Here is a 22,849-nt window from a genome sequence, read left to right as displayed (position 1 = left end):
GAATTTGATTTTTCTTCATCGTCGTCGCGTCGTATCGTCCATTTGACGCGATGGGCGACGACGATGTCGCGGTCTCTTCACCCAAGGCAGGCGGCGGCGTTTGACCTAATTTCGGGCTTGGGCGACGATACCATTCAACATCCAATTCCACAACAACAACAACAACGTATTTGTATGCTGCTGCCTTGCATGCTCGATGCTCGGTGCTCGCTAACAAACTAGTTATATCCGTTTTATTGACATTAAAATTATCGTCGACGAGCTAGTTTTAATAAACCCTGCAGGGCTGCGAGAGGGGCGCTGGGGAGATCATTTGTTTTCATCAATTAGGCTTGAAATTGTAGCGGATCGGACCGTTTGCCAAGCAGGAGCCCCCTGTACGTATCCGTATAATAAATACGCGACGAGATGTCGTTTGTACGAGTACGTCAAATGCGATACGTACGGAGAGAAGTACGTGCTACAGAGAAGTTATATACACGCAGTCTCGTATATCTTTGTATGTGTATGTAGATGTAGATGTAGATGTACGTATGTATAAGTCGAGTTATAATTTCAATAGTATGGTAATTAAACGAGTCAACCGAGCGGAACCGACGAGTCGATAGTAATCTAATCTGCGCGTTTCCTCGTGTTTCCTCTTCGAAACAAGACAGCGAGTCGGAAGAGCGAAATCGATAAGTAAAAATTGCGATTTTGACGATTCGAAGGCAGATAGAGACGTGAAGTTGATAAAGCTAATCTTTGGTGAAGCGAAATTTCTCCTGAAGAAATCCAGGGTGAATTTTGGCTCTTTTGGACAGTGTAATCTGCGCTAATTTGAAAACACCAAGTTAGTCATCGATGAGTAATATTCTCACGAGAGAATATCTCAAGTTGTCCACTTCTGATTTGAACGGGGCTGCGATCTTTGGAAAGGGTATGTTCTGAAACTCCCATAATTGAAATTTCAGATGCCCAAATCGATTTTTTGAGTTTTGGCGAATTTTTGATTATTTAAAGTAGACTATTTTTGGCGATTATGTGTTTTTTAAATTTTTTTAAAAAATGAAAAATACATTTTTATTTTGTAAAAATTATGGAAATTAGTCCTTAAACTGATATCAACTCTCCCTAAACGAATGTTACCATTTTATTTGGCCATTCTGGAGCCTCCAGCATGATTTCTGATTTCTCCAGAATGTTTGGAAATTAATTTGAGAAGCTGAAAATTGAGCTGTGGCTTATTTTTTGTCTGTTTAAAGGGTTGATCTTCATTTGAGCCGATTTCCAGGCGAACATCTTCGTTTTTTGGCCAAAAATTCAAAAAAATCAACATTTTCCTGTTGGTAGGGAAATTTTTCAAATTTGAACGAATAGCTGTATCTTGTCTAAAACCAGCTTCTCGAATCCGAATTTCATCATTTCGAGTCATTCTGGAGCCTCCAGCGTGATTTTTAGGTTTCTCCAGAATTTGAAAATTTTTCCTCAAGGAGTGGAAATTAATTTGAGTACCTAAAAATCGAGTTTTGCCTCATGCTCGACCTATTCAACGAGTTATCCACATTTGATCGAATTTCCAAGCCTTATGTACTTACGTTTTTTTTTTACTACATAGCATTATATATTTTGGTAAAAAAAAACACCTATAGGAGCAGAAAATTTTTCATTTTTTCGAATAAATTCACTCAATGTGTCCCTCTGGTAATCAGCCCAAATGTGAGTAAACTCATTGAAAAGGTCCGAGCCTAAGTCAAAACTAGATTTCTTGCTGCTCAAGTTAATTTCCACTTCTTCTGGAGAAAATGTGAAATTCCGGAGAAATAGAAAATCGCTCTAGAGGCTCCAAAATTGCTCGGAAAGGTAAAATTCGGATTCAGGGAAATTTTGATAATCTCAACGTAAGTTCAAGAAAGAGATATTCATGCATAAAATATGGTAAAAATTGTAAAATCGGTGTGAAGTCAATTAAAGTTATCAAAAATTGATGGAAAAAGTTGAGAAAATTTCACAAAATTTCACTCCTAAATTTTTACTCAAATATTTTTAGATTATTGAAAATTTACAAAAATTGATGAATATTCTCAAATTTGAATGATAATAATTATGCCAAAAATTGTCAAATTAACCTCTCCCAGGTATTGAAAATTATCAAATTTATTATTTTTTAAATCACAATAATTGCACAAAATTCTGCAAAAATTGATCAAAAACTCTTGTCAAAACGTCATAAAAAGAATTATCAACTAAAAAAATGGTTATAAATTGCGAAAATTTAGTCAAATATCCCAAAAAAGTTATTAAGAGTTCGTTACGAAAAATTGATTGAATATTTTTTTTTCAAAAAGGAATGAAAGTATGAAAAAATTACATAAAATATCACAAAAAAGGGTAAAATTGGCATTGTAAATCACTTGAAAGTTACCAAAAATTGATGGAATTTTTGAAAAATTGCGTAAAACTTCGCAGCAATTCCTTAAAACATTGTTAAAATTACTGAAAATGATTTAAAAATATCCGAGGAGTGAGGACGATTTAAACTTGATAAAATATCTCGAAGTTTGAGTAAAATCTCGAAAAAATATCTGAAGTATTTTAAATTGATAAAGTATTCTTAAAATTGAATGAGAATTTGTTAAAATTGCTTAAAATGGTATAAAATTTATAAACAAAAAAATTACACAAAATTTATAAAGTTGACTTCCAGTTCTAGTTTTTGAAAATTACTATAAATTGATGAAAAATCATTACAATTGAGCAAACTTGACAAAAATCGCTTTGAAATTTATTGAAAAAAAAAACTAAAATTTGATTAAAATACGAAAAATGAATAAAAAAATGATCAAATTTGAATGAAATTTAGAAAAAATTACCTGAAGAGTTGCTGAAAAGCTATAAAATAAAATAAGTATAAAAAAGCTAAAAATTACCTAAAAAAAAAAAGAATGATCAAACCACAAATTTAATAAAAATTGTAAAAACAATAAAAAATTATCAAGAATTGATGAAATATCTTCCAGGCCATTTAATTATTTACTTTTGGCATTTTAACCGTATTGAGGGCTTTGATGGCGAGGACTGAGAAGGTGAAGAGCTCCGATTTAAAAAAATTAAATGTGAATGACCAAAAAGGGCCACTGAGAAGTCAAATCCCAAAAATCTGTATGTTTTTGAACTCAGAATCTTCGATTCAATATGCATAAATTGATTTATCACACCGCATTTTCATGATTTTTCGATCTTGGTTTCAAAATTAGGAGGGGGGGGGGTTTAGACGTTTAGAGAGATGATGACCGTCTGTATTCAAGAAATAAGGAACCTAAATCCAAAAAAAAAACATTAAATTTCATTTATGTGATTCCAATTTTTTAGTATTTTGACCGTGTTTAATGTCACTGGTTGGTGAAGGAAATGAAGAGGGGAGGGAAGGAAAGGAGAAGAGAGGTCAAGGGGGCGACAAAATCACAAAAAATGAGATGATTTTGGAACTCATCCCCTTAGAATTTGTAATATAATCAATATGCCTTTTCAATTTTGATTTTTTTTTGAATTTTGATAAAAATTGGCACCCCTGGCACCCTTAACCTTTACTACCAGGATGCTGAGATCTCATTTTAAAAATAAAATAAAGAATGGTCCTCGATGTAATTTTTAAAAATTTTTTAGGGACAGTAAGTTGTTGTCAATTTTTGCAAGTTTTATGAAAAATTATTAAGCTGTAATTTTGGAAGTTGAACTTTGATATTTTAAAATTTTTATTACGTTAAGTAAATCGTTACCTTAATGCCAAATCCGAGTATGTCCATACAAAAAAAGTACGATTTTACGCATCACTGATAAGGTTCGGATATGCTCGGAAGGGTTCGTTGAGTTCTGATTGAACATCGGTCAGCTTCGTGCATCTTCGGTGGTGCATTTTAACTGTACTCAGATGCAAATTTTTCCATTCAGGGCTTCCCAGAGTCTTATCAGTGACGCAAAACGACGATTTTTTTTTTGGATGGACATACTCGGATTTGGCATTAAGGTAACGAAATTCTCTTTGAAAATTTTCTCAAGTTCAGGCGGTCTCGAGATGTGAGTTTTCAAAGTTTAATTATGTAGTTTTTCAAAAAATTATCTCAGATGTGAAAATATTACGAATCCTCCTTCCTCTCCCCCCCCCTCCAATTGATTGAGAAACTGGTAGATGGATATTTGACTAAATCATTGAGAGGAGAACGTCAGAAAAAAAAAAATAAAACTGGCAAAAGACTTTATTTTTGATTCGACTTTTAATCCTGAAAGTCTTTTTTTGATCCGACCCCCCCCCCCCCAATCCTCAGATTCATTCATATTTTTCAGCTTGCCTCAAAAAATGAAAAATAAAATAATGTGCATCATTTTACGTGATTTTAGGAGTTATTTTTAAAATTTATATTTTCGAATTACTTCCCCTTCCCCTCCTCCCCACATTTACAAACCCATCATTGCAAGTAAAGGTCGAACTAAAGTTCAGAAGTGAACTTTCGAGGTGAAAGTTCATCTTTTCGTGGATATAAATATAAAGTGCAAAATTTGAGAACTGCTGTTTGAGAATTCGAAAAAATTACAGCGACGAAGACTGTCTTTCATTTTTTTTTCTGCTGATTAATTTTTAAAATGGGAAATGGGATCTCAATACCAGTATTTGGGAAGGGGAGCTAGTGCCCACAATTTTGGCAAAAATTCAAAATTTTTTTGAAATGGTGTGACATATGGATTATTATTGATTCGAGATCGCTGAAATCGAATATTGCCTTATTTTTTCGATTTGACTTCGCCGACACCCCCCTCCCTCCAGTGTCCTGTGGTCAAAATTTCAAAAAAGTTGAAAATGATGTGTAATATGGCGGTTTTTTTGGAGAGGAGGGAGGTTTCGTAGATGCTGAGTTACAATATTTGCTCATTTTTTTTTGGATCGACCTCGCAGAGCTCCTACAGCTTTACATTATTGAAGAAAAAACTCGAAAAAATACGTGAAAATATACTTAGTCTGAGCTGACGATTCTCTCTTCGAATATGAATTCAATTTTTTGGATTCAACTCCTCAATGTCTCCCAAGCTTCGTATTTTGATAAAAAGTGAGCCAGCAGGGCTACGTGACGCTGAAAAAAGCTCTCTACACTTACGTTGAAGTACCTACTCGTAATATTCTCAATTAATAAGGTGCTCAACGAGTACATACAGTAGGTATATGATTCATCTCATTAGAACACACTGTACATATAATAACACTCGTACGTATCACAATATACGTAAGAAAAATTTAACAACATGCAAGGTCATCAGATGCATCATAAACACACACGAAAGCACGAAAACCTTGGCAGGAAGGGCGAAGAAAATTTTCTCTCGTAGGACACTCGTGTTGAAAAAAAATAAGCCAAATGCAATAAAAAATTTCGAGTACATGACTTAATTAAATTGTCATAATCGTTGTTTTGGCGAAAAAATTCGCAATACGTGCCACTGGCTGAAATTTTATAACCTTCTCCTCAAAATTTCCCGAATATTTTTTCCTCGCCTATATTGTAGTATGTATTTTTTTAGTTGGTCAAAAATAATATTAATCGTACTACATTTTTAAAACCGGTTTCAAGACTCGGACTCGGACTCGGACGACGTCGACGACACGGTGAATTATTCGGAGTATTTCAATTCATTGTGAGGTACTCGTAGTATTAAAAGAAAACCTATATAGGTAGAGATTTTATTTATGAGTCATCGCAGTATGTTGTCTTGCTTTCGCGATGCGCGGCCAATCCCCTCATTATCGTCGAGGTGATTTCTCATTCCCATTCACAGCCATCCCATAGCCCATAGATTATTAATGGTATTATTGGCGAATTATTCGTCTATATGTGCGTATATTTCACTTCCTCGAGCCTCGAATGTGTAGCTAAAATAAGTGTATAAGGTTTCTCATTCAACTTTATGCATATTTTTCGCATATAGAGGTGCCTTGAAGAGCTACTATGGGTGAACTAAGGTGTCTCGATTCTATGGATTCTTCTCATATGTACCTATTTATAATTTTTTTCTTCTTTTTTTACAGTATTTGATAAAAGTGAACGAAATAAAAACCAAGAAAGGTATCGAATTACTGCAACATCTGGTCGAGTATTATCACGCGCAAACCAAGTAAGTTGGCGATATGCTATATCGATATCGTGTGCCTTGTGTCGTCATTGGCCATTGCCCACTTGCCCAGTCGTCGTTCTGGTTCACTTTGAAATAAAAAATTGATTGAAAATTTGTCAGAGCCACCGACGCTGACGGACGCTTTGGCATCAGCGATTGTGAATTATGGTCAAGTTCGACCTGGAACGAGTCTGCGAGCTTGGTTCAGTTCACGTGTGTCACGTGTACGAGAAAGGCCAATCTACCACGTACCATGTACCGTGTATTATTGCATAAAAAATTCCAAGTTAATATATAGAACACTATAAAAATTACCTTATTGGGGTAGAGAGAGAGAGAGAGAGAAAAAAACCCAATGATTAATATTGGTAAAATAATAACATAGATGTATTCGTATTTGGACATTGTAGTTGCAACGAATTCCATCCTAGTCACCTATTAATTAATTATCGAGTCTTTTTGCTAAAAAAAAAAAAAAAAATGGGGAAAAATTTACGCGAAGTAATTAACGGTCACCCGGTACACAGTAGCATGGCAATTGGCATGACACGGTCCATTGATTACGTAAATGATAACAACGAGTCGATGAATTGATTGTAAGTGTAACTAAAAATGTTGACGATTGTTTGCAGTTATTTTCACGACGGATTGAAGACCATCGAAGATTTCGGCAATTACGTAGCAGATTTATCGGCCAGATTGCAGCAAATCAGACAGAAGCAAGATGACGAAAGGAAACGACTCAATGAACTCAGGCAGCTGTTGAGAAATGCGCCCGGATTGGAAAAAGAAGTACGATCGATGATCTTTTAATTTTTGTCGTATTTTAGATAAGCATGGCGGAGTTGAAATGGGATCGAGATAGTGCCCAGTGATCTATATTTTTTTTATTAGCAGGTGATCCGATGATCGAAGTGGGACGATGGTGGATTTTGATCTGATTAGATAATATTAATACATACTTAGGTCTGTTTCGTTGTGAGAATAGAAAAATTGAAAGAAAATTATTCGGTTGTTTGATCGAAAAATTTAAGGGGAGAAAATGTACGAGAAATAATGGTCAAAGTGGTTTAGGTGGGGGGGATTTGAAATGAATTTCCAACTACGTATAATAATGCTCCATTTAGAAGTTCAGGATTTGAAGCGATTCTTGATTTTTCATTTGCAATAATTATGTCTATGATTGCAATAATTATTACTAGGTACTTGGAAAGAGCTTGAAAAAACAGAAGAAATGTGGATTTTTTTCCAACTAAGTAGAAAAAATAATTTAAACCTGTATGGTTGGAAAATAGATCAAAAACGTGTTTTGTTTACAAAAAATAAATAAAACTTTAAAATTTAAAAAAAATGTTCGAAAGAAAAACTGAAAAAAAAATTAATGAAAATTATAAAGGATGTAATTTTTCTTTTGTTTATAGTTTTGTTGAGATAACATTTTTAGAAATGGGTAAAAAGTGCAATGTTATCGAAAAATTCTTTTCGTGATGAAAAAAATAAACGTAAAAATGAAAAATAGGAAACAAAATCGCAAAATTGATAAAAAAAAATAGATGCATTTTATTCAATATTGTCAAAAAAAATTTTAAAACTAAAAAATCTATTTTTTGGCTTGTGAATAAAAAACGTACATAAGTAATTAGTTGGAACCAACCATTGAAAAAAAATGAAAAAAATTTGCTCCTCAATGCGAAAAAAAAGTTGAACTTTTCATATTTAAAAAAAAAGAAAAAAATTGAGAAAAAAAAAACGAAACAAAAAAAAGTGAAAAAATGATCTGTTTATGGAACTGCTGAAATCTATTTACTCGTCACTCAGAGAAATATCAATGATCACCTCCTCTCCCCTCCCCTCCTCTCCATTTCCCCTCCAAATAAATCAAACTTTTCCAATAACTTATCGAAAAAAGTTGAGAAAAAAACTAAAACTGGAAAAATCGTTCTTCTTTTGTTGAAATATTTTCGTGTTTTTCAATTTTCTGTGAGAAAATTGCGGAAATAAGTTGAAAAATAGAAAAAAAAAATACCCAGAAAAATAAAAGAAGCTACCCTTCTCCTCCCCCTCAAAAAGTGAAACTTTTCTAAATCTAAAAAAAGTACTTATGTACCTACTCAAAAAATTGAGGAAAAGCAGAGAAACGTAAGAAGAAAAACAGTTTGAACTCATTTTCATGCAACTAACAAAAATCTATTTACCCATCTTGAAAAAAAAATAAATGAACTCCCCCCCTCTCCCTCAAAACTTTTCTGATATTAAAAAAATTGAGAATTTTTTTTTGGTATGAAGAAGAAACTAAATTTTTTCTTCTTTTTAAAAAATATTTTAGTGTTTTTCTTGATGAAAAAATTGTAGAAATAAACTGAAAAACTAAACTAGTCAAACTCAGAAAAATTTAAAAAAAAATGAATATTGAAAGTAACTAAAATTTCTAAAAAAAGAAAAAAATATGAATAATTTTTTTTTTGTTTTTTTTTGCTTGTGAATTGAAAACATAAGTAATTAGTACTTGTCGCTGAGAAAAAGTGACAGAAATTGGCCCTTCTCGCCCCCTCCCACCCGAAAAAACAGTTGAAATTTAAAAAATGGGAAAAATTGAGTAAAAAAGGCAAAAAAAACATAAGGAAAAAGTAAAAAATAGCTTGAAATTTTTGTTTGAAACTTCAAAAATCGATTAGTGTGCAATTGAAAAAAGTATCAATGGCCAATGAAACCCCCCCCCCCCTACTCCCGGTTAAACTCTCCTAATACCTATTGAAAAAAAAATAGACTAAAGAATAGTTCAAAAACCCTGAGAATATTTTAATTTTTTTATTAAATGAAATTCTCTGATTGAATAAAGTACCTACAAAAAAATTAAACGTTGCTTTTTAGGTGAAAAAATGGCAAAAATAAATGAAATTGAAGAAAAGAAAAAATAAACTTGAGAATATCGTAGAAAAAATAGGAAGAGAACATTAAAAAAAATGTATAAGAAAAAAACAAAAATTGAGAAACCTCTTGAATAATGTCCTTATTTTGAATCAATATTTTTATAAAGTTGAAAAAATAGTCAAAGTAATTGGGAAAACAATAATTAAAAAATTGAAAATGGTTTTTAAAGAGCAAAAAAAGTGAAAAACTTGAATTTCTGTATTAAATTTGAGAAAATTGAAAAAAGCTGTTCGTAAGGAAAAAAATTTTGAAAATGAATAATTATTGGAAAAAGAACTTCGAAAGTACGAGTTTTTTTATGCAATAAAATTACGATAATTTTTAAAAACACGCATTAATAAATTTAATTTAAAAAATTCTTACATTAGTTGAAAAAAAATGAAAAAACTTGAAAAGTTTGAAAAATGGTTTTAAACGAAATGGCAAATTATTTTTTATGAGATGAAATAATGCCAAGTGTTTTGTTATAAATTAGAAAATTGAAGTACCTTCTGGTATTAGAATAAAAAATTGAAGAGAAAAAAATTCATTTGAAGTGCTTTTCAATTTTTGTTCGTCGAAATGATTTAATAAAAAACTAAAACATCAAAAAAAAAACTGATCATAATGGTAAAAAAAAACAATTGCAGTCCATTCTAGCCAAGTTTTCAACCAAAAAAATGTATAAATGTGACAAATATTCCGATTATTTTTTATTTATCTATTTTTTTTTTTAATTAAATGAGGAGAGAGGGAGAAGAGAAAGGTAAAGGGGAAATTTTTTCCTATGGACAGAAATTAGATTTTATTCAAATGATCTTACCTTGAGAAAACATTCGAGTATTACCTATATTATTTTTTCTATGTCTTGAAATAACGTCTCTAAGTTCCCCTTTAATTTCCCCCGCCTCCCCCTTTGCCCAGAGAATTCGAGAAATCGATAAAACACTCTCAAAATTCTCCTCAAATTGGGATTTAAACGAAAATTTGAAATGAAAAATTTTTTAACTTGACTGTTTGGTTTCAAAAAATGCTACATATTTCAAGTCTTGAATAATGAATGATAGAAAGTGAGGATTTTTAAACTTTTCTCCCCCCCTTCTCTTTATAAAAATTCTTGCCATTTCGAAAAAAATTGAAAAATAGACAGAATCAAACACTGGGCTCGTAAGGATACTTCATTTCCTTCTTCATAGATCTGTTAAAATATTTTCACACCCTTCATTCTCCTTCCTATAACTTCACGCAGAGTTCCTCCACATAAAAAAAAAATAATAATAATAACACGTATGGCGAATAATTGACAATTAATTTCACAATCCACGTTTCTTCAATCGAACCAGCGCAGCTGTACTGTACGAAGTCTATAAAACGAGAAACACTCGACTCAATCACTAGTACAAGGGGTACCAAGAAAGAAAAGATTATCCCCTGTAATTACTCGTCGAAGTATTTCCGGTCATTTTTTTTCCTCCTCCCAACTCGTTAATTAATATCGTTTTTAAAACGCATTTAAATTCCAAACACAATGTACATACGAGTAAAAGCAACCCTATTAACTAATGCATTTTTCCTCTTATCGATAGGTCAGCGGTCACACCCCAGAACGCGGAACCGGTTACTCGCTGCATCAGCTGCAAGGCGACAAGGGTGCCGGAGTCAGTCGTAGTGGGCATTTGTTGAAGAAATCCGAGGGTAAAATGAGACGAGTTTGGCAAAAACGTAAATGCTGCGTGCAGCCGGAAGGATTCCTAGAAATATTTCACGCCGATGAGACGAAAACTCCGACCAAAGTTAACCTGCTAACGTGTCAGATCAAAGTCGTTCCCGATGATAAACGTTGTTTCGATCTAGTCTCTTGTAAGTTGAGCCTTGAGCCAGATCAGATTTCTGAAGTGTGTACTCGTGTCATCGTTGACGAAGAAAGGAAGGGAAGGAGATTACATTTGAAATGATTTACATTTACATATGAATTGGAGTACTTTATCGTATGCGCATCGTTATTGTTACTTTGTATAATAACGAAGAGATAAAAGAAAATATGTATCATGTAACGAGGTAATCCCTTTATCAGCACACTCGAAATTATTTTCCATGTACTTGTGAGATGAAAAATTAGTCAGCAGAAAATTCTAATTAATTATTTAGAGATAAAATTTTATTATCGGTATTTCAATTTAAACGATGAGATTACTCAAATATTCGAAGATTTACGCTAATTGATGTATTTTTTTTTGCTCAAATAGATAACAGAACGTATCACTTTCAAGCCGAAGATGACGCTGATCAAAGAGCCTGGCTTTCTGTCTTGGTCAACTGTAAAGAAGGCGCTCTGTATAGAGCTTTCGATAACGAAGGTGGCCGAGCACCTGGTAGTTCCTCCTTGCTAGATTTACAGCAAGCTATTATCGCTTATATTCAGAGGTTACCCAGTAATGATAGATGCTGTGATTGTAATTCTACTAATGGTAGGCATCTCGTATTCGTGTCTGTGGAAGTACAATTTATACGACTATGGTTGGGTTGAGTGAAAAATATATATTTATTTTTTGATTACAGATGCAACTTGGTTGTGTACGAATTTCGGTATTGTAATTTGTATCGAGTGTTCGGGTATTCATAGAGATCTCGGAGTACATATCTCTCGTGTACAGTCGCTTACTTTGGATAATATTGGCACATCACAATTGCTATTGGCGAGATATATGACTAATCAGGGATTCAACGATATTATGGAGGCTACGTTGAACGCTTCTAGTAAACCGAATGCGTCTAGTACGATGTAAGTCGTGTACTAGCTTATTTGAAATAGCATTTATAATCATTTATTAGTCTAGTTTGCAGTTCAATGGGTAAAAATTGAAGCCCCCCCCCAAAATTGGAGTAAAAATGAATCGTCATAGAATTATTCTGAAGTGACCGTGTGACCTATCGAAATAGGTTGAAATTTCACGAGAATTTCAAATATTTTGAAGAAAATGTTTTTTGGGCATTTTGAACAATTTTGAGCCCAAAATTGGGTCCTGATTTTTGGGATTTTTGTAACATTTTCATGCGATGTATCGAATTAGGTTGAAATTTCGCGAAAAATTCAAATATTTCGATGAAAATTTTAAACCCAATATTGGGTTATGAATTTTGAGATTTTTGAAAAAAGTGTCTTGCGACGAATCAAAATAGGTTATAAACAATACATAAAAAAATAGGTTAATTTTCCCAAGAAATTCAAATATTTTGGTAAAAATATTTTTTGGTTATTTTTGAAAAATTTTGAGCCCAAAATTGGGTCATGATTCATGATTTTTGGGATTTTTGAAAAAGTGTCATGCGACCTATCAAAATAAGTTAAAATTTCGCGAGAAATTCAAATATTTTAGTAAAAATATTTTTTAGTCATTTTTGAAAAATTTTGAGCCCAAAATTGGGTAATGATTTTGAAGTTTTCGAAAAATTGTCCAATGACCTATTAAAATATAGGTTGAAATTCCGTGGAAAAATTCAAATACTTCGACAAAAATACATTTTGAGCATTTTAGAAAAATTGTAAGCCCCCAAATTGGGTCATGATTTTTGGGAAATTTTGAAAGTGTCTTGTGACTTATTAAAATGTGTTGACGTTTTGTAAGAAATTTAAATGCTCTGTCGGAAATGTCTTTTGAGCATTTTTGAAGGATATCGAGTCCCAAAATTGGGCCCTGATTTTTTGAGATTTCTATCATTAGGCGAGAAATTTAAATATTTCGACAAAACTGTACATTTTTGGCATTTTTGAAAAATTTTAAGCTTCCAATTAAGTTTTGATAGAAATTGTTAATTTTTCTGCTGAAATTTTAATCCATTTTGTTAGATTGCTTGGCAGTTTTTCAAAAATCTCAAAAATCGTGATGTAATATTGGCCTCATAATTTTTCAAAACTGCTCAAATAAAATTTTGATGGAAATTTGAGGATCAAAATTTTTTAAAATTGCTCAAGAAATTTTGGAGCTCTAAAATTGGATCAAAAAAAGGATGAGGTGAAATTCTTGAAGATAAGGTGACGACACCAGCCCTTTTTTATGTGAACGACTGCAGTTTTTTTTGGGGGGAGGCGTCCCAAAAAATCATTAGCTCATTTTAGGTCTTGACATTTTTTTTTTTAAATCCCCAAAATGCATTATCGTCGAAATATTTGAATTTCTCGCAGAATTTCAACCTATATTTTAATAGGGCACGTAACACTTTTTCCAAAATCACGAAAATCATCGCTCAATTTTTGTCTCAAAATTCTTCCAAGTACCTATGCTTAAAATACCCTTTCCTTCATTCCTTGAAATACTTCAATCATGACCCAATTTTGAATTTTACGCTCAAAATTGTCCAGAAATGTCCAAAAAAATATTTTCACCAAAATACTTGAATTTCTCGCAAATTTTCAACCAATTTTGGTAGGCTGAATAGCAATTTTTTCAAAAATTCCGAAAATAATGGTGTGATTTTGAGAATTAAAATTCTTTGAAAATGCTCAAAATACATTTCTGTCTGAATATTTGGATTTTTCGCGAAATTTCAACATATTTTAAATGGTTGCATGACACTTTTTAAGAAATACCAAAAATCATAGTTCGATTTTGAGACTCAAAATTCTTCAAAAATTTTCTAAGTACATTTTCGTCGAAATATTTGAATTTCTCGCAAAATTTCAGTGTATTTTGATTGGTTGCATGACACGACTTCAAAAATGTCAAAAATCATGGCCTGATTTTGGGGCACAAAATTCTTCAAAAATGCTCAATTACATTTTCGTCGAAATATTTGAATTTCTCGCAAAATTTCAGTGTATTTTGATTGGTCGCATGACACGATTTCAAAAATCTCAAAAATCATGGTCTGATTTTGGGGCACAAAATCCTTCAAAAATGCTCAAAACACATTTTCATCGAAATATTTGAATTTTTCGCGAAATTTTAACCTGTTTTGATGGGTCGCATGACATGTTTTCAAAAATTTCAAAAATCATGGTCTGATCTTGGGGCACAAAATTCTTTAAAAATGCTCAAAACACATTTTCGTCGAAATATTTGAATTTTTCGTGAAATTTCATTCCATTTTGAATGGTTGCATGGCACTTTTTAAAAATCCCAAAAATCATGGCCTGATTTTGGGCCACAAAATTTTTCAAAAATGCTCTAAATGCATTTTCGGTGAAATATCTGAATTTCTCGAAAAATTTTAATCTATTTTGATAGGTCACGTGGCACTTTCAAAAATTTCAAAAATCGTGACCCTATTTTGAGGCTCAGAAGGGTTGAAAAATGCTCAAAATACATTTTCGTCGTAGTATTTAATTTTTTTTGCGAAATAGTGATACATTTCTGTGCTACTCGTAAAATTGGCTAAAAATGTCAGCCAAGTGCGATACCTAGATCACGTTTTTGCCAGTTTGACTGTAGGCTGTTTTAATTATCAGAATGTTGTGATTTTCCATCTAATTTATCATTGAATTGAATAATATTCAATAAACGATTCTTCAATTGCTTCAGGGACGAAAGATGCGAATTCATTAGAGCCAAATACGTCGAGAAGAAATTCGCCATCACATCCTGCGCTGACGAAAGAGACCTGTTGAGCGATTTAGAACACGCTGTTAATAATAAAAATTTATACAATTTATTACAAGTGTTCGCCGAAGGCGTTGATTTGTCAGCGTCGTTACCATCTTCGGTAAGTTCTACATATTTATTTGAGCGCATCTTTTCGACTTGAACGAATTAGAATGTCATTGACGATGATTATCTGTGCAGGATTGCGGGGAAACTGCTCTTCATTTGGCGATCAAACGAGAAATGGGCATATCTTTGCATTTAGTCGATTTCCTGATACAAAATATGTCGACCGTTTCGTTAGATAAACGTACTAATAACGTGTAAGTACATAAATAAAATTAGCTCTCGATCACTCGATCTGTTAATATTGTTGTAATTATTCGCACCTACCTTTCTGATGAATTTGTTTTATATTTTATTTAGTAATGGCGGAGGTAGTAATACAGCTTTACATTTATGCGCTATTCACGATAAACCCGAGTGTATGAAGTTACTATTACGTAGCGGAGCTGATCCGAATGTACGTAACGGTATCGATAAAACACCTTTAGAAATAGCTCAAGAAAAAGGGCATAAAAATTGCGAAGATTTGGTTAGTTCGGTTAACGTATCTATTTGGATGTATTTTTCGACTAGGAAATTATAATCTAATTACTCTTCTTTCATGTTGTGTAGTTAATGAGCGCGATGCAAAAACAAAAAGCACCTTTCGACAACGTGAACATCGAATGGAATCTTACGCACGATGAAGGATCAACTGATTTCTCCGATGATGAAACTGTCATCGATGATAGAGTAAGTGAAACCGGTCAAGATAGAAAAAATGTCATTTTACGAAGTACCTAACTAAAATGTACGAATTTTACTCGTAGAACGGATGTATTACGCCGGAAAAGAAGCTAATATCTTCGCGTCCGCCCAGTTACACGGAATCTCCACGTAATCGAGGCTCGACGTGTGATAACTTCAAGTCGTTCGTGAATAGTTACCGATCTCCAATGCCACCTGGGTCTGCTGCTTTACAGAATAAACGACCTTCTTTGCCTCAACCAGGTACCTTGATTATTCAATTTCACCATTTCAGAACTTCTCGGTTAAAGGAGTAATCAAACCGTGTGCTAATTATGTTCAAATTTCCAGTAGTTAGTAATGTTCGAGCTAAACGTACCGCTCCTTTACCTCCTGCTGGTTATGGGACCCTTCCATCACAACATGGGCATGCCAGAAGTGCCACTCTGGATAGTCAAGCTTTCAGAAGCTACGGTACTCATAGAAGAACACCTTCGAATGATTCAACGAGTAGGATTCGTTTAGGTGGGTTTGTTTCCTCGTAATACGATCTACGAGGACGAGGAGTGAAATATGAACTAAAATGCTGTAAAAAATGTCTATTTATTGAATCATCATCATAAATTCGTGTTATTGATTTACAGTTGGAGCCAGACTAGTCATCCCTCCTGGTGATATTCCAACTTTATCGAACGTATCCAGTGATAAACCTTCGAGTACGTATACTGTTCAATGATATAATTTGAAATACGTTGATAATTCGACTACATTGAACGAAAAGTTCGTTAGTTCTTGGAAAGATGTGTTATTTCGAATATTATCTGGGTTACTTCCGGTTCGAATTCGTATTTATTTGCGTTAATAACTTATATTCCGAGGTTTCGTATTGAGCATATCCGTCCTTAACGTTGATAATGAGTAACGTTTCCGTAAACTACGATAACACTGAAAGTAATTTTCGTTCAACTTTTCAAAGTTTTAATTACTGAAGGTTTTTTTTTAACGAATCAATTTATTAGGAATTATTCTGAATTTTAAAAATCATACTTATTTTTGATTCGAAAATGGGGGTTGAAAATAATAACAAGTAATGAAACCAATGTAATTTTAATTCCATCGATTGATTCCAATTTTTATTCAATAGGTACCTACTAATAAAATTGTAATCGATCGTTTATTTAGAATCAGATTTGTTGGTGCTGAAATGAAACCGTATTATTAACTATAATGTCTTTTCGAATAATTGCACAGGTTATTACATCAATTCGGTGCAAAGACCACGTTTTCCACCGCCACCAGCTCCAGCCCAAAGTAGCTCTCTAGTAAACGGTCAATCGACTGAAAACGTCCTATCACAAAGCTCTTCCGAGTTATCTCATATTCCTACACCGTCGCCTAGAAAGGTAACACTCGATTTAAATGTTCATTTTTTAATTGAAATCTCATACATCGTTTCTGATTTATCACTAATCTAAACCAATGTTATTACTTCTTCAGTCAATCGACAGTTTCGAAAGCGAAACCGATACTCACGAAAGATACCAGCTGCAAGTACCTCGATGTCGAGCACTATACGACTGTTCGGCCGATAACGAAGACGAGCTATCGTTTCAAGAAGGCGATATAATAATCATAACGAATATGTCAACCGAAGATGAGAACTGGATGGAAGGTTGTTTAGAAAAAGATCCATCTTCCAAAGGAATGTTCCCCATTAGTTTCGTTCACATGTTACCAGAGGGATAATTCAATTTGTGCGAACGAGTACTACGATGGATTGCAATCGTCCATACTATATGACTTGAATAATACTCATTGTATTTATGTTATTTTGATAACTATAGGTTGAGTAACCTTAAACATGATCGCTTCGCTGTGTATAGGTTTTAATATTTCGAATCGTTATAACGATCTGTGCATTTATATGTACGCTTTTTACTATTATTTATGTCTTCTCGTAGAAAGCTTTTGTAAACTTTCATTATTCGACTTATATATACGTTGGTAAATCGTTCGATTCGATACGTATAGTGATAGTTTTAGTGATCGAAATTTCGTATCGATTTATTAGCGAAGGTTCGTTCGTATTTTTAATTAATCGCGATTAATTTTTTCGTTTTTTGAAACGAACGGAAATTTAGAATTGGTTACGTGACTTTTTACGTTTCGAAATTGGCAACATTGAATCGCTCAGTTTTGATTTTTTTTAAAAATGGAGGGTGACCGGTGACAATTGCAATGTTTGTTGAAAGTTTTTAATTTTTTTGAGTTAAAAGTTCGAGGTTTTTGAATTGTTTCGAAGTGTAAATGATTTATCTAATGTTTCATTAATCTGTTTCACGATCGTCGATCTTCGTTCGGTGATTTGTGAAGTGAAATCGTTCGGTTTTGAAATCTTCGGTACCGAAGTTGACTACCATTTGATTGTTCATAGAAAATGGTACTTTTCGAGCTAAAGTTCGGTTTATTGAAATGTTCTAGTAATTGGAATGGATTATTGAATGTCTCATCGATCTATTATAGTTCGCAGGTAATTGATCAAACCTTTTACTTTACTGATTTTATCGAAGTAATATCTGTTGTCTTCGTTCAATACTAAACCGGTACGTTGTTTACCTTTTGACGAATGATTCTATCTGTTTTGTTCTTTATTTTTATTTTAATGTATGAAAATATTACCAAATATCGAATATGATTCGAGTAATCTAACGTACGATTAGATCGAAGCTTGCTTCTGAGTTAACGATGAAGATACTTTATCAACGGTCAGTGATCTTTTTACCGGTGTTTACCCCCAAAGTCAATGAACCCTTAGATCTGTTTATCTTTGAATCTAGCTTTAAGCTTGCCAAACGTTATTATTATTGTAATAATGATCTCCTGGTGATGATTTTTGAATCATTTGAGTTGTTGTTTGATTACTGAAACCGGTGTTAGTTCGATTTCAATGTTGCCGGAAACGATGAGATGGAAAATCGATCGAAATATTCGAAAGAATTATACTCGGAATACTGCGAATTCGTTCAAAAAGTAGTCATTGTAGGCGATTAACTTACGTATGTATATTCTGTACGTGTATTATTTTTTTGTATTTTTTACATAGGTATATATGATATTCCTTAACTAACTTTTTACGCTAAGTTCGTACCGTTGAATTTTTACTAAGGTTGTATTGTGTATTATACGAGTGCAAATTGTTAAACTGCAAAGTTTATCGATTAAGCTCAGGTTGTTTATCCGTCGTTTATTACTCTTCGTTCTTTCATTCAATATTTTTCTTTTCGTTTATGTATTTATTGTTGTTAAAGCATCGATATTTATTGTTCTCATTAAGAAAAAGATGGTCTTCCTTCGTCGTCTTCATCATCATCATCATCAATAAGTAGCAACGTACAAACGAATAGGTAGATCTTTACAACGAATTATTCATTCATCATATAATCGAGGTTGTGTTTTTAAATTAACCAATAACACATTGTTTAAGGTATTTACGTACGTGTACAACTGTACAAATATTATCATCTAATCGCGGAGAATTTTTTAATACTGCTTTCTAGTCTATTATGAATAAATACATTCTATTATACGTAACACTTAATTCGGCGGTTTAGAGATTTGGAAAGCGTGCTTCGTATCATGTTACCAAGTGTTCTTTATTGTGTGTTTTTTTCTTATTTTCCTTTTTTTTTTTGTTTCTTTACAACGAGTTCAAATTATTTTTATAAGGGTTTAACTTGAAGTTAATTGACTCATCGTCTCGAATATGCTTTTCAATTTTTTTTTCTTTTTTGGAAGAATTCCGCGCACGCTTTTACATAACTCGAGTAGGTGGTGCGAAAGAAAAAAATGTAAGATAACGCAGTTTTATTAATTTTTAATAACTTACTACGCTCCAAATACCTATAATAAATTTTATTATTCTACGCTACCAAATTAAAGGTTGTCTCGTGTTAGAGGTTTTGTATTTATTTGTTCGAATGTGTTATTATATTTTGCATGTTTATCATTCCATGATACTACGATTACGATAGGTACCTATTGATTTTATTTATTTGACGTGTTAGAAAGTCAACGTACTATGAGTGTATACTTGCCTGATTATTTTTATTTATTATTTTTTTCTTCTTCTTCGAAGTACTATTAGGCAGTGTTCGCGCCTTATAGGGTTGTAGTTTTGTGTGTATTTTTCAATATTGAAAAAAACTGAAATAAATTATTTTATCGTAATTTTTTTTTGTACTGGTGTGTGTTTATTTTGGAATCTGGGAGGTGATTTTGAATATTGTGGGTGGGTAATTGAGTAACAATGAGTAGGGGTGGTTCGTAGACTTATATTTACCCCCTTCACCCTCCCCAAAGCACAAGTATTTTATGAATTTTCAATTATGCTTTGTGATTTGTTGAATTTCTTGTGACGATTTACAGAATTTTCAGGTTGATTTTCAGTTTTTGGATTATTTTTTGAGTTTTGAATTTCATTTTCGGAGGCTCTCGCTTCATTTTCAGAGCTTTAAGGGGGGTTTTCTTGTTTTTTTTTTATTATTTTATCTAATTTTTAGAATTTATTATTGTCAATTGTAAATTTCATTTTGGATTCTTATTTTCACTTTTTAATTCAATTTTAGGTTTTTGTCTCATTTTCCAGTTCTAGAATTTATTTTTAGGATTTTCAATTTTATTTTCGGTTTTTGATTTTGTTAGTTTATTTTCAAAATTTTCGATTTTATTCTCGTTTTAAATTGAAATTTGTAGGAGTTTTCAATTTATTTTCAAAGTAAAATTTTGATTTGATTTTGAGGTTTTTGTTTCATTTTTAGTTTTTGATTCCATTTTAAGACAGATGATTGTGTGTAATAATAATCTCTGATGATTTGAGGAATTTTCGAAATTATTTTCTCAGTTTTGACTTAATTTTTCGAGTTTTAAATTTTTTTCGGATGCTCCAGCTTAATTTTCAAAATTTGGATTTCATATTAAAATTTATTGATTTTTTTAAATCCTTGAACTAATTTTTGCAATAATTTTCGATTTTATTTTCAGTTTTTTACTTCATTTTTTGAATTTAAATGTTTCATTTTCGATTTTAGGTTTCACTTTATTTTCCGATTTTTTCAAATCCTTGAACTAAGTACTTTCATAATAATTTTTATTTTCAGTTTTTCATTTTACCAGTTTTGGGTTCTTGAATTTACATATTTTCAATATTTTTAATTTCATTTCAGTTTTTGATTTCATATTTTTGAAGACTCCCAGTTTATTTCTAGAGTGCACATTTTACTTTCATGGAGAGTTTTCGATTTCCCTCTCAATTTTGAAATTATAATTTTTAATTTTCAAAATTTTCATGCTCGATTATTCTATTTTTTTTTTTTTTGCAGTTCTTGACTAAATTTTAGTTTTAATCTTCAAGTTATTTATTTTACTTTCAGTTCAGTTTTCCATCTCATTATCAGTGTGTTCGGTTTTATTTTTGATTTTATTCTGAAGTTTTTGAATTCATTTCATGTTTTCTGATTTAATGTTCAAAATGTTCGATTTCGTTATAAATTTATGGTTTCAATGTTGATTTGTTTTCCATTTCCAGAATATTTTCGATGTAATTTTCAATTCTTGATTATATTTTTTGAAGTTTTCAATGTTATTCTTTCCAATTTAAAAAAAAAAGTTTCGAATTTTCTATTTTGTTTTCAGTTTTTGATTTCAATTTTCATTTCCAGAGATATTCATCTCATTTTCAAAATTTTCAATTTTTTGTTCGAAGTTTTCGGTTTTATTTTGAAGGTTTCCAGTTTTTCAAGTTTCAATTATTCTATTTTCAGAACTTTCCCTTTCATTTTAAAGTTTTCGATTTTTTCTAGAGTTTTCTGGTCGATTTTATGTTTCGATTTAATGATTGAATATTTAAATTTTGTTTTCAGTTTTCGATTTCATGTTCCGTTTATTTATTTTTTTTTTCAAGAATTTTTCATTCACTTTCTGAGTGTTCGATTTTCCCATCATTTTTTGATTTTGTTTTCAAGCTTCGGTTTCTCTTTTTTTTTCTTTGATTCAAGTTTCAGAGTTTTTAGTATTTTATTCTGTTTTGGATTCATGGTTAGAATTTTTTTTACTTCATTCTCGGAATTTTCAGTTTTTAATTTTGTATTCAGTTTTCAGTCTTCAATTTAATATTTCCGTTTTTTTTTTTTTTTTTTTTTTAGAATTTTTGATGTTGTTGACAGTTTTAATTTTAAATTTCATTTTCAGTTTTCAATTTTCGTTCATGTTTCTGTCTTGATGTTCAAAATTTTCAATTTAGTTTTCAATTTTTGAGTTTATTTTTATAATTTTTGATTTTATTTTCAGTTTTGAATTTATTTTCAAAGTTTTCAAGTTTTTTATATGTTTTGGATTTTATTTTGAAAATTTTAAATTTCGTTTACAGTTTTTGGTTTTCAATTCATTGACAATTTTTTTATTCGTTTTTCAGTTTTCAATTTCATTTTCAGAATTTTAAAATTTGTTTTCAATTTTTCCATATTATTGATTCCATGTTTAAAATTTAAAATTTTATTTTCAGTTTTCAATTTTTTTAGCTAGTATTTCTGTCTTGGTGTTCAAAATTTTCAATTTCGTTTTCAGTTTTTGATTTTATTTTCAGTTTTCAAATTTATTTTCAAAGTTTTCAATTTTTTCCATGTTTTGGATTTTATTTCGTTTACAGTTTTTAGTTTTAAATTCATTGACGATTTTTTAATTCTATTTTCAGATCAGTTCTCACTTTCATTTTCAGAATTTTAAAATTTATTTCCAATTTTTCCAGATTATTGATTCATTCTAATCATTTGTGTTATTTTTAATGTACAAAATTTTCAATTTTGTTTTCAGTTTTCAATTCAATTTTTAGACATTTTTATTCGCAGCTACGAATTTTTTGATTTGCATTTTTTTCAGTAAAAAATAATATAAAAAATACCTATCTAAAATTAATGACTGAGTTGAGTAGAATTTTGAAAATACTTTGAATAGGTACAGTATCAGTTTAAAATTTATATTTCAAGTTTTTTCAACATTACAACATTACAGACTATCAGGGTAAAATAATAAAAAAAATTGAAAATTGAATAATCTTATTTTTGAAAAAAAAAACTGGCAATATTACGTATAAAATTTAATTTCATTTGTTTCAAAATTAAATCTAACCTAATTACCTTACCTACCTAATGAAAATAATACTGGTTGAACTCAAACGTGTAAATTGAGCATTTCAATTCAAACTCGAACGAATAAAATGAAAACTGAAATAGGCAAATTCGCATATTTACTCTCAAGTTGGCGTAAGCTAAAGTAAACTGTTGAAAGTTCGAAAAGAATAGGACTGTACGTGAATGCTTGCAAGCTCGCAAAGCTCGTACCGCAATCCAGTGTTACCCATAAAGTTGTTCAAA

The 22,849-nt window shown here is 31.5% G+C and overlaps 1 protein-coding gene across 1 annotated transcript in view; it reads left to right on the top strand.

The window, feature by feature from the left end:
• The window catches only part of Asap (ArfGAP domain of ASAP), a 32,765-nt gene extending 13,116 nt beyond the window's left edge, over nt 1-19,649 (top strand). Inside the window, exons 5-18 of the mRNA XM_065368904.1 lie at nt 6,056-6,141; nt 6,774-6,933; nt 10,638-10,911; nt 11,298-11,519; nt 11,611-11,833; nt 14,571-14,751; nt 14,832-14,953; nt 15,057-15,225; nt 15,309-15,428; nt 15,506-15,686; nt 15,774-15,947; nt 16,067-16,138; nt 16,674-16,825; nt 16,920-19,649. Coding sequence (XP_065224976.1) covers nt 6,056-6,141; nt 6,774-6,933; nt 10,638-10,911; nt 11,298-11,519; nt 11,611-11,833; nt 14,571-14,751; nt 14,832-14,953; nt 15,057-15,225; nt 15,309-15,428; nt 15,506-15,686; nt 15,774-15,947; nt 16,067-16,138; nt 16,674-16,825; nt 16,920-17,168 — 2,385 coding nt within the window. The 3' untranslated portion in view covers nt 17,169-19,649. The remainder of the gene's footprint in view (nt 1-6,055; nt 6,142-6,773; nt 6,934-10,637; nt 10,912-11,297; nt 11,520-11,610; nt 11,834-14,570; nt 14,752-14,831; nt 14,954-15,056; nt 15,226-15,308; nt 15,429-15,505; nt 15,687-15,773; nt 15,948-16,066; nt 16,139-16,673; nt 16,826-16,919) is intronic.
• Nucleotides 19,650-22,849: the final 3,200 nt, after the last annotated feature.

This window comes from Planococcus citri, chromosome 5 (assembly GCF_950023065.1).
Source record: "Planococcus citri chromosome 5, ihPlaCitr1.1, whole genome shotgun sequence".
Classification (NCBI taxonomy): domain Eukaryota; kingdom Metazoa; phylum Arthropoda; class Insecta; order Hemiptera; family Pseudococcidae; genus Planococcus; species Planococcus citri.
This window is presented reverse-complemented; position numbering and strand designations above follow the sequence as displayed.